The sequence below is a fragment of the Salmo salar genome, unplaced genomic scaffold, assembly GCF_905237065.1.
Source record: "Salmo salar unplaced genomic scaffold, Ssal_v3.1, whole genome shotgun sequence".
Taxonomy (NCBI): Eukaryota; Metazoa; Chordata; class Actinopteri; order Salmoniformes; family Salmonidae; genus Salmo; species Salmo salar.
The window spans coordinates 417,501-434,901 of NW_025550918.1; the positions used below are offsets into that span (position 1 = coordinate 417,501).

At 39.2% G+C, this 17,401-nt stretch overlaps 1 protein-coding gene across 1 annotated transcript in view; it reads left to right on the forward strand.

Moving 5' to 3' along the window:
* LOC106594146 (DNA topoisomerase 3-alpha-like) overlaps positions 1 to 10,700 on the forward strand; it is a 65,742-nt gene extending 55,042 nt beyond the window's left edge. Inside the window, 1 exon segment of the mRNA XM_045714005.1 lies at positions 10,537 to 10,700. Coding sequence (XP_045569961.1) covers positions 10,537 to 10,663 — 127 coding nt within the window. The 3' untranslated portion in view covers positions 10,664 to 10,700.
* Positions 10,701 to 17,401: the final 6,701 nt, after the last annotated feature.

The window sequence follows — 17,401 nt, forward strand, 5'->3', positions numbered from 1 at the left end:
ACTGTGGGAGGGGGAGACTGGGGAGGGGGGAGACTGGGAGAGAGGGGGAGTCTGGGGGAGACTGATTAGACGAGGAGACTGGGGGAGACTGGGGGAGGGATGAAATGGGGAGACTGGGGGCAGAGATGAGACTGGACGGGAGAGACAAACTTTTTGAAGGAAGGTTAGTTCTGTTGTTGTGAAGGAAGGTTGGTTCTGTTGTTGTGAAGGAAGGTTAGTTCTGTTGTTGTGAAGGAAGGTTGGTTCTGTTGTTGTGAAGGAAGGTTAGTTCTGTTGTTGTGAAGGAAGGTTGGTTCTGTTGTTGTGAAGGAAGGTTAGTTCTGTTGTTGTGAAGGAAGGTTAGTTCTGTTGTTGTGAAGGAAGGTTAGTTCTGTTGTTGTGAAGGAAGGTTAGTTCTGTTGTTGTGAAGGAAGGTTAGTTCTGTTGTTGTGAAGGAAGGTTAGTTCTGTTGTTGTGAAGGAAGGTTGGTTCTGTTGTTGTGAAGGAAGGTTGGTTCTGTTGTTGTGAAGGAAGGAAGGTTAGTTCTGTTGTTGTGAAGGAAGGTTAGTTCTGTTGTTGTGAAGGAAGGTTAGTTCTGTTGTTGTGAAGGAAGGTTAGTTCTGTTGTTGTGAAGGAAGGTTAGTTCTGTTGTTGTGAAGGAAGGTTAGTTCTGTTGTTGTGAAGGAAGGAAGGTTGGTTCTGTTGTTGTGAAGGAAGGTTAGTTCTGTTGTTGTGAAGGAAGGTTAGTTCTGTTGTTGTGAAGGAAGGAAGGTTAGTTATGTTGTTGTGAAGGAAGGTTAGTTCTGTTGTTGTGAAGGAATGAAGGTTAGTTCTGTTGTTGTGAAGGAATGAAGGTTAGTTCTGTTGTTGTGAAGGAAGGTTAGTTCTGTTGTTGTGAAGGAATGAAGGTTAGTTCTGTTGTTGTGAAGGAAGGTTAGTTCTGTTGTTGTGAAGGAAGGTTAGTTCTGTTGTTGTGAAGGAAGGTTAGTTCTGTTGTTGTGAAGGAAGGTTAGTTCTGTTGTTGTGAAGGAAGGAAGGTTGGTTCTGTTGTTGTGAAGGAAGGTTAGTTCTGTTGTTGTGAAGGAAGGAAGGTTGGTTCTGTTGTTGTGAAGGAAGGTTAGTTCTGTTGTTGTGAAGGAAGGTTAGTTCTGTTGTTGTGAAGGAAGGAAGGTTAGTTCTGTTGTTGTGAAGGAAGGTTGGTTCTGTTGTTGTGAAGGAAGGTTGGTTCTGTTGTTGTGAAGGAAGGTTAGTTCTGTTGTTGTGAAGGAAGGTTAGTTCTGTTGTTGTGAAGGAAGGTTAGTTCTGTTGTTGTGAAGGAAGGTTAGTTCTGCTGTTGTGAAGGAAGGTTAGTTCTGTTGTTGTGAAGGAAGGTTAGTTCTGTTGTTGTGAAGGAAGGTTAGTTCTGTTGTTGTGAAGGAAGGTTAGTTCTGTTGTTGTGAAGGAAGGTTGGTTCTGTTGTTGTGAAGGAAGGTTAGTTCTGTTGTTGTGAAGGAAGGTTAGTTCTGTTGTTGTGAAGGAAGGTTAGTTCTGTTGTTGTGAAGGAAGGTTAGTTCTGTTGTTGTGAAGGAAGGTTAGTTCTGTTGTTGTGAAGGAAGGAAGGTTAGTTCTGTTGTTGTGAAGGAAGGTTAGTTCTGTTGTTGTGAAGGAATGAAGGTTAGTTCTGTTGTTGTGAAGGAAGGTTAGTTCTGTTGTTGTGAAGGAAGGTTAGTTCTGTTGTTGTGAAGGAATGAAGGTTAGTTCTGTTGTTGTGAAGGAAGGTTAGTTCTGTTGTTGTGAAGGAAGGTTAGTTCTGTTGTTGTGAAGGAAGGTTAGTTCTGTTGTTGTGAAGGAAGGTTAGTTATGTTGTTGTGAAGGAAGGTTAGTTCTGTTGTTGTGAAGGAAGGAAGGTTGGTTCTGTTGTTGTGAAGGAAGGTTAGTTCTGTTGTTGTGAAGGAAGGAAGGTTGGTTCTGTTGTTGTGAAGGAAGGTTAGTTCTGTTGTTGTGAAAAAAGGTTAGTTCTGTTGTTGTGAAGGAAGGAAGGTTAGTTCTGTTGTTGTGAAGGAAGGAAGGTTAGTTCTGTTGTTGTGAAGGAAGGTTAGTTCTGTTGTTGTGAAGGAAGGTTGGTTCTGTTGTTGTGAAGGAAGGTTGGTTCTGTTGTTGTGAAGGAAGGTTAGTTCTGTTGTTGTGAAGGAAGGTTAGTTCTGTTGTTGTGAAGGAAGGTTAGTTCTGTTGTTGTGAAGGAAGGTTAGTTCTGCTGTTGTGAAGGAAAGTTAGTTATGTTGTTGTGAAGGAAGGTTAGTTCTGTTGTTGTGAAGGAAGGTTGGTTCTGTTGTTGTGAAGGAACGAAGGTTAGTTCTGTTGTTGTGAAGGAAGGTTAGTTCTGTTGTTGTGAAGGAAGGGAGGTTAGTTCTGTTGTTGTGAAGGAAGGTTGGTTCTGTTGTTGTGAAGGAAGGTTGGTTCTGTTGTTGTGAAGGAAGGTTAGTTCTGTTGTTTTGAAGGAAGGTTAGTTCTGTTGTTGTGAAGGAAGGTTGGTTCTGTTGTTGTGAAGGAAGGTTAGTTCTGTTGTTGTGAAGGAAGGTTAGTTCTGTTGTTGTGAAGGAAGGTTAGTTCTGTTGTTGTGAAGGAAGGTTGGTTCTGTTGTTGTGAAGGAAGGTTGGTTCTGTTGTTGTGAAGGAAGGTTAGTTCTGTTGTTGTGAAGGAAGGTTAGTTCTGTTGTTGTGAAGGAAGGAAGGTTAGTTCTGTTGTTGTGAAGGAAGGAAGGTTAGTTCTGTTGTTGTGAGGGAAGGAAGGTTAGTTCTGTTGTTGTGAGGGAAGGAAGGTTAGTTCTGTTGTTGTGAAGGAAGGAAGGTTAGTTCTGTTGTTGTGAAGGAAGGAAGGTTAGTTCTGTTGTTGTGAAGGAAGGTTGGTTCTGTTGTTGTGAAGGAAGGTTGGTTCTGTTGTTGTGAAGGAAGGTTAGTTCTGTTGTTGTGAAGGAAGGAAGGTTAGTTCTGTTGTTGTGAAGGAAGGAAGGTTAGTTCTGTTGTTGTGAAGGAAGGTTAGTTCTGTTGTTGTGAAGGAAGGAAGGTTAGTTCTGTTGTTGTGAAGGAAGGTTGGTTCTGTTGTTGTGAAGGAAGGAAGGTTCTGTTGTTGTGAAGGAAGGTTAGTTCTGTTGTTGTGAAGGAAGGTTGGTTCTGTTGTTGTGAAGCAAGGTTAGTTCTGTTGTTGTGAAGGAAGGTTAGTTCTGTTGTTGTGAAGGAAGGTTAGTTCTGTTGTTGTGAAGGAAGGTTAGTTCTGTTGTTGTGAAGGAAGGTTAGTTCTGTTGTTGTGAAGGAAGGTTGGTTCTGTTGTTGTGAAGGAAGGTTAGTTCTGTTGTTGTGAAGGAAGGAAGGTTAGTTCTGTTGTTGTGAAGGAAGGAAGGTTAGTTCTGTTGTTGTGAAGGAAGGAAGGAAGGTTAGTTCTGTTGTTGTGAAGGAAGGAAGGAAGGTTAGTTCTGTTGTTGTGAAGGAAGGTTGGTTCTGTTGTTGTGAAGGAAGGTTAGTTCTGTTGTTGTGAAGGAAGGTTGGTTCTGTTGTTGTGAAGGAAGGTTAGTTCTGTTGTTGTGAAGGAAGGTTAGTTCTGTTGTTGTGAAGGAAGGTTGGTTCTGTTGTTGTGAAGGAAGGTTGGTTCTGTTGTTGTGAAGGAAGGAAGGTTCTGTTGTTGTGAATGAAGGTTAGTTCTGTTGTTGTGAAGGAAGGTTAGTTCTGCTGTTGTGAAGGAAAGTTAGTTCTGTTGTTGTGAAGGAAGGTTAGTTCTGTTGTTGTGAAGGAAGGTTGGTTCTGTTGTTGTGAAGGAAGGTTAGTTCTGTTGTTGTGAAGGAAGGGAGGTTAGTTCTGTTGTTGTGAAGGAAGGGAGGTTAGTTCTGTTGTTGTGAAGGAAGGTTGGTTCTGTTGTTGTGAAGGAAGGTTGGTTCTGTTGTTGTGAAGGAAGGTTAGTTCTGTTGTTTTGAAGGAAGGTTAGTTCTGTTGTTGTGAAGGAAGGTTGGTTCTGTTGTTGTGAAGGAAGGTTAGTTCTGTTGTTGTGAAGGAAGGTTAGTTCTGTTGTTGTGAAGGAAGGTTAGTTCTGTTGTTGTGAAGGAAGGTTGGTTCTGTTGTTGTGAAGGAAGGTTGGTTCTGTTGTTGTGAAGGAAGGTTAGTTCTGTTGTTGTGAAGGAAGGTTAGTTCTGTTGTTGTGAAGGAAGGAAGGTTAGTTCTGTTGTTGTGAGGGAAGGAAGGTTAGTTCTGTTGTTGTGAGGGAAGGAAGGTTAGTTCTGTTGTTGTGAAGGAAGGAAGGTTAGTTCTGTTGTTGTGAAGGAAGGAAGGTTAGTTCTGTTGTTGTGAAGGAAGGTTGGTTCTGTTGTTGTGAAGGAAGGTTGGTTCTGTTGTTGTGAAGGAAGGTTAGTTCTGTTGTTGTGAAGGAAGGAAGGTTAGTTCTGTTGTTGTGAAGGAAGGAAGGTTAGTTCTGTTGTTGTGAAGGAAGGAAGGTTAGTTCTGTTGTTGTGAAGGAAGGTTGGTTCTGTTGTTGTGAAGGAAGGAAGGTTCTGTTGTTGTGAAGGAAGGTTAGTTCTGTTGTTGTGAAGGAAGGTTGGTTCTGTTGTTGTGAAGGAAGGTTAGTTCTGTTGTTGTGAAGGAAGGTTAGTTCTGTTGTTGTGAAGGAAGGTTAGTTCTGTTGTTGTGAAGGAAGGTTAGTTCTGTTGTTGTGAAGGAAGGTTAGTTCTGTTGTTGTGAAGGAAGGTTGGTTCTGTTGTTGTGAAGGAAGGTTAGTTCTGTTGTTGTGAAGGAAGGAAGGTTAGTTCTGTTGTTGTGAAGGAAGGTTAGTTCTGTTGTTGTGAAGGAAGGTTGGTTCTGTTGTTGTGAAGGAAGGTTAGTTCTGTTGTTGTGAAGGAAGGTTAGTTCTGTTGTTGTGAAGGAAGGAAGGTTAGTTCTGTTGTTGTGAAGGAAGGAAGGTTAGTTCTGTTGTTGTGAAGGAAGGAAGGTTAGTTCTGTTGTTGTGAAGGAAGGAAGGAAGGTTAGTTCTGTTGTTGTGAAGGAAGGTTAGTTCTGTTGTTGTGAAGGAAGGTTAGTTCTGTTGTTGTGAAGGAAGGTTGGTTCTGTTGTTGTGAAGGAAGGTTAGTTCTGTTGTTGTGAAGGAAGGAAGGTTAGTTCTGTTGTTGTGAAGGAAGGTTGGTTCTGTTGTTGTGAAGGAAGGTTAGTTCTGTTGTTGTGAAGGAAGGTTAGTTCTGTTGTTGTGAAGGAAGGTTGGTTCTGTTGTTGTGAAGGAAGGTTAGTTCTGTTGTTGTGAAGGAAGGAAGGTTGGTTCTGTTGTTGTGAAGGAAGGTTAGTTCTGTTGTTGTGAAGGAAGGTTAGTTCTGTTGTTGTGAAGGAAGGTTAGTTCTGTTGTTGTGAAGGAAGGTTAGTTCTGTTGTTGTGAAGGAACGAAGGTTAGTTCTGTTGTTGTGAAGGAAGGTTGGTTCTGTTGTTGTGAAGGAAGGTTAGTTCTGTTGTTGTGAAGGAAGGTTAGTTCTGTTGTTGTGAAGGAAGGGAGGTTAGTTCTGTTGTTGTGAAGGAAGGTTGGTTCTGTTGTTGTGAAGGAAGGTTAGTTCTGTTGTTGTGAAGGAAGGTTGGTTCTGTTGTTGTGAAGGAAGGTTAGTTCTGTTGTTGTGAAGGAAGGAAGGTTGGTTCTGTTGTTGTGAAGGAAGGTTAGTTCTGTTGTTGTGAAGGAAGGTTAGTTCTGTTGTTGTGAAGGAAGGTTAGTTCTGTTGTTGTGAAGGAAGGTTAGTTCTGTTGTTGTGAAGGAACGAAGGTTAGTTCTGTTGTTGTGAAGGAAGGTTGGTTCTGTTGTTGTGAAGGAAGGTTAGTTCTGTTGTTGTGAAGGAAGGTTAGTTCTGTTGTTGTGAAGGAAGGGAGGTTAGTTCTGTTGTTGTGAAGGAAGGTTGGTTCTGTTGTTGTGAAGGAAGGTTGGTTCTGTTGTTGTGAAGGAAGGTTAGTTCTGTTGTTTTGAAGGAAGGTTAGTTCTGTTGTTGTGAAGGAAGGTTGGTTCTGTTGTTGTGAAGGAAGGTTAGTTCTGTTGTTGTGAAGGAAGGTTAGTTCTGTTGTTGTGAAGGAAGGTTAGTTCTGTTGTTGTGAAGGAAGGTTGGTTCTGTTGTTGTGAAGGAAGGTTGGTTCTGTTGTTGTGAAGGAAGGTTAGTTCTGTTGTTGTGAAGGAAGGTTAGTTCTGTTGTTGTGAAGGAAGGAAGGTTAGTTCTGTTGTTGTGAAGGAAGGAAGGTTAGTTCTGTTGTTGTGAGGGAAGGAAGGTTAGTTCTGTTGTTGTGAAGGAAGGTTGGTTCTGTTGTTGTGAAGGAAGGTTGGTTCTGTTGTTGTGAAGGAAGGTTAGTTCTGTTGTTGTGAAGGAAGGAAGGTTAGTTCTGTTGTTGTGAAGGAAGGAAGGTTAGTTCTGTTGTTGTGAAGGAAGGAAGGTTAGTTCTGTTGTTGTGAAGGAAGGAAGGTTAGTTCTGTTGTTGTGAAGGAAGGTTGGTTCTGTTGTTGTGAAGGAAGGAAGGTTCTGTTGTTGTGAAGGAAGGTTAGTTCTGTTGTTGTGAAGGAAGGTTGGTTCTGTTGTTGTGAAGCAAGGTTAGTTCTGTTGTTGTGAAGGAAGGTTAGTTCTGTTGTTGTGAAGGAAGGTTAGTTCTGTTGTTGTGAAGGAAGGTTAGTTCTGTTGTTGTGAAGGAAGGTTAGTTCTGTTGTTGTGAAGGAAGGTTGGTTCTGTTGTTGTGAAGGAAGGTTAGTTCTGTTGTTGTGAAGGAAGGAAGGTTAGTTCTGTTGTTGTGAAGGAAGGAAGGTTAGTTCTGTTGTTGTGAAGGAAGGAAGGAAGGTTAGTTCTGTTGTTGTGAAGGAAGGAAGGAAGGTTAGTTCTGTTGTTGTGAAGGAAGGTTAGTTCTGTTGTTGTGAAGGAAGGTTAGTTCTGTTGTTGTGAAGGAAGGTTGGTTCTGTTGTTGTGAAGGAAGGTTAGTTCTGTTGTTGTGAAGGAAGGTTAGTTCTGTTGTTGTGAAGGAAGGTTGGTTCTGTTGTTGTGAAGGAAGGTTAGTTCTGTTGTTGTGAAGGAAGGTTAGTTCTGTTGTTGTGAAGGAAGGTTGGTTCTGTTGTTGTGAAGGAAGGTTGGTTCTGTTGTTGTGAAGGAAGGTTAGTTCTGTTGTTGTGAAGGAAGGTTGCTTCTGTTGTTGTGAAGGAAGGTTAGTTCTGTTGTTGTGAAGGAAGGTTAGTTCTGTTGTTGTGAAGGAAGGTTGGTTCTGTTGTTGTGAAGGAAGGTTGGTTCTGTTGTTGTGAAGGAAGGAAGGTTCTGTTGTTGTGAATGAAGGTTAGTTCTGTTGTTGTGAAGGAAGGTTAGTTCTGCTGTTGTGAAGGAAAGTTAGTTCTGTTGTTGTGAAGGAAGGTTAGTTCTGTTGTTGTGAAGGAAGGTTGGTTCTGTTGTTGTGAAGGAAGGTTAGTTCTGTTGTTGTGAAGGAAGGGAGGTTAGTTCTGTTGTTGTGAAGGAAGGGAGGTTAGTTCTGTTGTTGTGAAGGAAGGTTGGTTCTGTTGTTGTGAAGGAAGGTTGGTTCTGTTGTTGTGAAGGAAGGTTAGTTCTGTTGTTTTGAAGGAAGGTTAGTTCTGTTGTTGTGAAGGAAGGTTGGTTCTGTTGTTGTGAAGGAAGGTTAGTTCTGTTGTTGTGAAGGAAGGTTAGTTCTGTTGTTGTGAAGGAAGGTTAGTTCTGTTGTTGTGAAGGAAGGTTGGTTCTGTTGTTGTGAAGGAAGGTTGGTTCTGTTGTTGTGAAGGAAGGTTAGTTCTGTTGTTGTGAAGGAAGGTTAGTTCTGTTGTTGGGAAGGAAGGTTAGTTCTGTTGTTGTGAAGGAAGGTTAGTTCTGTTGTTGTGAAGGAAGGAAGGTTAGTTCTGTTGTTGTGAAGGAAGGAAGGTTAGTTCTGTTGTTGTGAGGGAAGGAAGGTTAGTTCTGTTGTTGTGAGGGAAGGAAGGTTAGTTCTGTTGTTGTGAAGGAAGGAAGGTTAGTTCTGTTGTTGTGAAGGAAGGAAGGTTAGTTCTGTTGTTGTGAAGGAAGGTTGGTTCTGTTGTTGTGAAGGAAGGTTGGTTCTGTTGTTGTGAAGGAAGGTTAGTTCTGTTGTTGTGAAGGAAGGAAGGTTAGTTCTGTTGTTGTGAAGGAAGGAAGGTTAGTTCTGTTGTTGTGAAGGAAGGAAGGTTAGTTCTGTTGTTGTGAAGGAAGGTTGGTTCTGTTGTTGTGAAGGAAGGTTGGTTCTGTTGTTGTGAAGGAAGGTTAGTTCTGTTGTTGTGAAGGAAGGTTGGTTCTGTTGTTGTGAAGGAAGGTTAGTTCTGTTGTTGTGAAGGAAGGTTAGTTCTGCTGTTGTGAAGGAAGGTTAGTTCTGTTGTTGTGAAGGAAGGTTAGTTCTGTTGTTGTGAACGAAGGTTAGTTCTGTTGTTGTGAAGGAAGGTTAGTTCTGTTGTTGTGAAGGAAGGTTGGTTCTGTTGTTGTGAAGGAAGGTTGGTTCTGTTGTTGTGAAGGAAGGTTAGTTCTGTTGTTGTGAAGGAAGGTTAGTTCTGTTGTTGTGAAGGAAGGTTAGTTCTGTTGTTGTGAAGGAAGGTTAGTTCTGTTGTTGTGAAGGAAGGGAGGTTAGTTCTGTTGTTGTGAAGGAAGGTTAGTTCTGTTGTTGTGAAGGAACGAAGGTTAGTTCTGTTGTTGTGAAGGAAGGTTGGTTCTGTTGTTGTGAAGGAATGAAGGTTGGTTCTGTTGTTGTGAAGGAATGAAGGTTAGTTCTGTTGTTGTGAAGGAATGAAGGTTGGTTCTGTTGTTGTGAAGGAAGGTTAGTTCTGTTGTTGTGAAGGAAGGTTAGTTCTGTTGTTGTGAAGGAAGGTTAGTTCTGTTGTTGTGAAGGAAGGTTAGTTCTGTTGTTGTGAAGGAAGGTTGGTTCTGTTGTTGTGAAGGAAGGTTAGTTCTGTTGTTGTGAATGAAGGAAGGTTGGTTCTGTTGTTGTGAAGGAAGGTTAGTTCTGTTGTTGTGAAGGAAGGTTAGTTCTGTTGTTGTGAAGGAAGGTTAGTTCTGTTGTTGTGAAGGAAGGTTAGTTCTGTTGTTGTGAAGGAACGAAGGTTAGTTCTGTTGTTGTGAAGGAAGGTTAGTTCTGTTGTTGTGAAGGAAGGTTAGTTCTGTTGTTGTGAAGGAAGGTTAGTTCTGTTGTTGTGAAGGAAGGTTGGTTCTGTTGTTGTGAAGGAAGGTTAGTTCTGTTGTTGTGAAGGAAGGTTAGTTCTGTTGTTGTGAAGGAAGGTTAGTTCTGCTGTTGTGAAGGAAGGTTAGTTCTGTTGTTGTGAAGGAAGGTTAGTTCTGTTGTTGTGAAGGAAGGTTAGTTCTGTTGTTGTGAAGGAAGGTTAGTTCTGTTGTTGTGAAGGAAGGAAGGTTGGTTCTGTTGTTGTGAAGGAAGGTTAGTTCTGTTGTTGTGAAGGAAGGTTAGTTCTGTTGTTGTGAAGGAAGGTTAGTTCTTTTGTTGTGAAGGAAGGTTAGTTCTGTTGTTGTGAAGGAAGGTTAGTTCTGTTGTTGTGAAGGAAGGTTAGTTCTGTTGTTGTGAAGGAAGGAAGGTTAGTTCTGTTGTTGTGAAGGAAGGTTAGTTCTGTTGTTGTGAAGGAAGGGTTAGTTCTGTTGTTGTGAAGGAAGGAAGGTTAGTTCTGTTGTTGTGAAGGAAGGTTAGTTCTGTTGTTGTGAAGGAAGGAAGGTTGGTTCTGTTGTTGTGAAGGAAGGTTGGTTCTGTTGTTGTGAAGGAAGGTTGGTTCTGTTGTTGTGAAGGAAGGTTAGTTCTGTTGTTGTGAAGGAAGCGAAGGTTAGTTCTGTTGTTGTGAAGGAAGGTTAGTTCTGTTGTTGTGAAGGAAGGTTGGTTCTGTTGTTGTGAAGGAAGGAAGGTTAGTTCTGTTGTTGTGAAGGAAGGTTAGTTCTGTTGTTGTGAAGGAAGGTTAGTTCTGTTGTTGTGAAGGAAGGTTGGTTCTGTTGTTGTGAAGGAAGGTTAGTTCTGTTGTTGTGAAGGAAGGTTAGTTCTGTTGTTGTGAAGGAAGGAAGGTTAGTTCTGTTGTTGTGAAGGAAGGTTAGTTCTGTTGTTGTGAAGGAATGAAGGTTAGTTCTGTTGTTGTGAAGGAAGGTTAGTTCTGTTGTTGTGAAGGAAGGTTAGTTCTGTTGTTGTGAAGGAAGGTTAGTTCTGTTGTTGTGAAGGAAGGTTAGTTCTGTTGTTGTGAAGGAAGGTTAGTTCTGTTGTTGTGAAGGAAGGTTAGTTCTGTTGTTGTGAAGGAAGGTTAGTTATGTTGTTGTGAAGGAAGGTTAGTTCTGTTGTTGTGAAGGAAGGAAGGTTGGTTCTGTTGTTGTGAAGGAAGGTTAGTTCTGTTGTTGTGAAGGAAGGAAGGTTGGTTCTGTTGTTGTGAGGGAAGGAAGGTTAGTTCTGTTGTTGTGAAGGAAGGAAGGTTAGTTCTGTTGTTGTGAAGGAAGGAAGGTTCTGTTCCATACTGACATTTTTATCACTTTCACAACATTTTACACAAAGTCTTGGAGGGTATACAATCTTAGTCTGCTTCTCTGCTAGTCAATATCTTCCCTTCCTTCCTCTCTAACAGGAAGTACCTGTCCTGCGTTGGTTACCCAGAATGCAAGTGTTCCGTGTGGTTTCCTGACACGGTGTTAGAGGTCAACAGAGACGAGTCTGTCTGTCCCACCTGTCAGCCACGCCCCGTTCACATGTAGGTACCTGTCTGTCTGTCTGTCTGTCTGTCTGTCTGTCTGTCTGTCTGTCTGTCTGTCTGTCTGTCTGTCTGTTAAGTACCTGTCTGTCTGTCTGTCTGTCTGTCTGTCTGTCTGTCTGTCTGTCTGTTATGCCTGTCTGTCTGTCTGTCTGTCTGTCTGTCTGTCTGTCTGTCTGTCTGTCTGTCTGTCTGTCTGTCTGCCTGTTATACCTGTCTGTCTGTCTGTCTGTCTGTTATGCCTGTCTGTCTGTCTGTCTGTCTGTCTGTCTGTCTGTCTGTCTGTCTGTCTGTCTGTCTGTTATACCTGTCTGTCTGTCTGTCTGTCTGTCTGTCTGTCTGTCTGTCTCTGTCTGTCTGTCTGTCTGTCTGTCTGTCTGTCTGTTATACCTGTCTGTCTGCCCTGATGGTAGTGGAGACAGACAGGTATAAACCAGCCACATCAAAGAGTCCTGATGAGCTGAGCTGGGAGATATATCCTCTATTATAATACACTATAAATCCACCAATGGACTGGGACTACTGATATATCCTCTATTATAATACACTATAAATCCACCAATGGACTGGGACTACTGATATATCCTCTATTATAATACACTATAAATCCACCAATGGACTGGGACTACTGATATATCCTCTATTATAATACACTATAAATCCACCAATGGACTGGGACTACTGATATATCCTCTATTATAATACACTATAAATCCACCAATGGACTGGGACTACTGATATATCCTCTATTATAATACACTATAAATCCACCAATGGACTGGGACTACTGATATATCCTCTATTATAATACACTATAAATCCACCAATGGACTGGGACTACTGATATATCCTCTATTATAATACACTATAAATCCACCAATGGACTGGGACTACTGATATATCCTCTATTATAATACACTATAAATCCACCAATGGACTGGGACTACTGATATATCCTCTATTATAATACACTATAAATCCACCAATGGACTGGGACTACTGATATATCCTCTATTATAATACACTATAAATCCACCAATGGACTGGGACTACTGATATATCCTCTATTATAATACACTATAAATCCACCAATGGACTGGGACTACTGATATATCCTCTATTATAATACACTATAAATCCACCAATGGACTGGGACTACTGATATATCCTCTATTATAATACACTATAAATCCACCAATGGACTGGGACTACTGATATATCCTCTATTATAATACACTATAAATCCACCAATGGACTGGGACTACTGATATATCCTCTATTATAATACACTATAAATCCACCAATGGACTGGGACTACTGATATATCCTCTATTATAATACACTATAAATCCACCAATGGACTGGGACTACTGATATATCCTCTATTATAATACACTATAAATCCACCAATGGACTGGGACTACTGATATATCCTCTATTATAATACACTATAAATCCACCAATGGACTGGGACTACTGATATATCCTCTATTATAATACACTATAAATCCACCAATGGACTGGGACTACTGATATATCCTCTATTATAATACACTATAAATCCACCAATGGACTGGGACTACTGATATATCCTCTATTATAATACACTATAAATCCACCAATGGACTGGGACTACTGATATATCCTCTATTATAATACACTATAAATCCACCAATGGACTGGGACTACTGATATATCCTCTATTATAATACACTATAAATCCACCAATGGACTGGGACTACTGATATATCCTCTATTATAATACACTATAAATCCACCAATGGACTGGGACTACTGATATATCCTCTATTATAATACACTATAAATCCACCAATGGACTGGGACTACTGATATATCCTCTATTATAATACACTATAAATCCACCAATGGACTGGGACTACTGATATATCCTCTATTATAATACACTATAAATCCACCAATGGACTGGGACTACTGATATATCCTCTATTATAATACACTATAAATCCACCAATGGACTGGGACTACTGATATATCCTCTATTATAATACACTATAAATCCACCAATGGACTGGGACTACTGATATATCCTCTATTATAATACACTATAAATCCACCAATGGACTGGGACTACTGATATATCCTCTATTATAATACACTATAAATCCACCAATGGACTGGGACTACTGATATATCCTCTATTATAATACACTATAAATCCACCAATGGACTGGGACTACTGATATATCCTCTATTATAATACACTATAAATCCACCAATGGACTGGGACTACTGATATATCCTCTATTATAATACACTATAAATCCACCAATGGACTGGGACTACTGATATATCCTCTATTATAATACACTATAAATCCACCAATGGACTGGGACTACTGATATATCCTCTATTATAATACACTATAAATCCACCAATGGACTGGGACTACTGATATATCCTCTATTATAATACACTATAAATCCACCAATGGACTGGGACTACTGATATATCCTCTATTATAATACACTATAAATCCACCAATGGACTGGGACTACTGATATATCCTCTATTATAATACACTATAAATCCACCAATGGACTGGGACTACTGATATATCCTCTATTATAATACACTATAAATCCACCAATGGACTGGGACTACTGATATATCCTCTATTATAATACACTATAAATCCACCAATGGACTGGGACTACTGATATATCCTCTATTATAATACACTATAAATCCACCAATGGACTGGGACTACTGATATATCCTCTATTATAATACACTATAAATCCACCAATGGACTGGGACTACTGATATATCCTCTATTATAATACACTATAAATCCACCAATGGACTGGGACTACTGATATATCCTCTATTATAATACACTATAAATCCACCAATGGACTGGGACTACTGATATATCCTCTATTATAATACACTATAAATCCACCAATGGACTGGGACTACTGATATATCCTCTATTATAATACACTATAAATCCACCAATGGACTGGGACTACTGATATATCCTCTATTATAATACACTATAAATCCACCAATGGACTGGGACTACTGATATATCCTCTATTATAATACACTATAAATCCACCAATGGACTGGGACTACTGATATATCCTCTATTATAATACACTATAAATCCACCAATGGACTGGGACTACTGATATATCCTCTATTATAATACACTATAAATCCACCAATGGACTGGGACTACTGATATATCCTCTATTATAATACACTATAAATCCACCAATGGACTGGGACTACTGATATATCCTCTATTATAATACACTATAAATCCACCAATGGACTGGGACTACTGATATATCCTCTATTATAATACACTATAAATCCACCAATGGACTGGGACTACTGATATATCCTCTATTATAATACACTATAAATCCACCAATGGACTGGGACTACTGATATATCCTCTATTATAATACACTATAAATCCACCAATGGACTGGGACTACTGATATATCCTCTATTATAATACACTATAAATCCACCAATGGACTGGGACTACTGATATATCCTCTATTATAATACACTATAAATCCACCAATGGACTGGGACTACTGATATATCCTCTATTATAATACACTATAAATCCACCAATGGACTGGGACTACTGATATATCCTCTATTATAATACACTATAAATCCACCAATGGACTGGGACTACTGATATATCCTCTATTATAATACACTATAAATCCACCAATGGACTGGGACTACTGATATATCCTCTATTATAATACACTATAAATCCACCAATGGACTGGGACTACTGATATATCCTCTATTATAATACACTATAAATCCACCAATGGACTGGGACTACTGATATATCCTCTATTATAATACACTATAAATCCACCAATGGACTGGGACTACTGATATATCCTCTATTATAATACACTATAAATCCACCAATGGACTGGGACTACTGATATATCCTCTATTATAATACACTATAAATCCACCAATGGACTGGGACTACTGATATATCCTCTATTATAATACACTATAAATCCACCAATGGACTGGGACTACTGATATATCCTCTATTATAATACACTATAAATCCACCAATGGACTGGGACTACTGATATATCCTCTATTATAATACACTATAAATCCACCAATGGACTGGGACTACTGATATATCCTCTATTATAATACACTATAAATCCACCAATGGACTGGGACTACTGATATATCCTCTATTATAATACACTATAAATCCACCAATGGACTGGGACTACTGATATATCCTCTATTATAATACACTATAAATCCACCAATGGACTGGGACTACTGATATATCCTCTATTATAATACACTATAAATCCACCAATGGACTGGGACTACTGATATATCCTCTATTATAATACACTATAAATCCACCAATGGACTGGGACTACTGATATATCCTCTATTATAATACACTATAAATCCACCAATGGACTGGGACTACTGATATATCCTCTATTATAATACACTATAAATCCACCAATGGACTGGGACTACTGATATATCCTCTATTATAATACACTATAAATCCACCAATGGACTGGGGCTACTGATATATCCTCTATTATAATACACTATAAATCCACCAATGGACTGGGACTACTGATATATCCTCTATTATAATACACTATAAATCCACCAATGGACTGGGACTACTGATATATCCTCTATTATAATACACTATAAATCCACCAATGGACTGGGACTACTGATATATCCTCTATTATAATACACTATAAATCCACCAATGGACTGGGACTACTGATATATCCTCTATTATAATACACTATAAATCCACCAATGGACTGGGACTACTGATATATCCTCTATTATAATACACTATAAATCCACCAATGGACTGGGACTACTGATATATCCTCTATTATAATACACTATAAATCCACCAATGGACTGGGACTACTGATATATCCTCTATTATAATACACTATAAATCCACCAATGGACTGGGACTACTGATATATCCTCTATTATAATACACTATAAATCCACCAATGGACTGGGACTACTGATATATCCTCTATTATAATACACTATAAATCCACCAATGGACTGGGACTACTGATATATCCTCTATTATAATACACTATAAATCCACCAATGGACTGGGACTACTGATATATCCTCTATTATAATACACTATAAATCCACCAATGGACTGGGACTACTGATATATCCTCTATTATAATACACTATAAATCCACCAATGGACTGGGACTACTGATATATCCTCTATTATAATACACTATAAATCCACCAATGGACTGGGACTACTGATATATCCTCTATTATAATACACTATAAATCCACCAATGGACTGGGACTACTGATATATCCTCTATTATAATACACTATAAATCCACCAATGGACTGGGACTACTGATATATCCTCTATTATAATACACTATAAATCCACCAATGGACTGGGACTACTGATATATCCTCTATTATAATACACTATAAATCCACCAATGGACTGGGACTACTGATATATCCTCTATTATAATACACTATAAATCCACCAATGGACTGGGACTACTGATATATCCTCTATTATAATACACTATAAATCCACCAATGGACTGGGACTACTGATATATCCTCTATTATAATACACTATAAATCCACCAATGGACTGGGACTACTGATATATCCTCTATTATAATACACTATAAATCCACCAATGGACTGGGACTACTGATATATCCTCTATTATAATACACTATAAATCCACCAATGGACTGGGACTACTGATATATCCTCTATTATAATACACTATAAATCCACCAATGGACTGGGACTACTGATATATCCTCTATTATAATACACTATAAATCCACCAATGGACTGGGACTACTGATATATCCTCTATTATAATACACTATAAATCCACCAATGGACTGGGACTACTGATATATCCTCTATTATAATACACTATAAATCCACCAATGGACTGGGACTACTGATATATCCTCTATTATAATACACTATAAATCCAACCAACGGACTGGGACTACTGATATATCCTCTATTATAATACACTATAAATCCACCAATGGACTGGGACTACTGATATATCCCTCTATTATAATACACTATAAATCCACCAATGGACTGGGACTACTGATATATCCTCTATTATAATACACTATAAATCCACCAATGGACTGGGACTACTGATATATCCTCTATTATAATACACTATAAATCCACCAATGGACTGGGACTACTGATATATCCTCTATTATAATACACTATAAATCCACCAATGGACTGGGACTACTGATATATCCTCTATTATAATACACTATAAATCCACCAATGGACTGGGACTACTGATATATCCTCTATTATAATACACTATAAATCCACCAATGGACTGGGACTACTGATATATCCTCTATTATAATACACTATAAATCCACCAATGGACTGGGACTACTGATATATCCTCTATTATAATACACTATAAATCCACCAATGGACTGGGACTACTGATATATCCTCTATTATAATACACTATCAAATCCACCAATGGACTGGGACTACTGATATATCCTCTATTATAATACACTATAAATCTCACCAATGGACTGGGACTACTGATATATCCTCTATTATAATACACACTTGTAAACACCAATGGGAACTACTTGATGCTAATATCCTC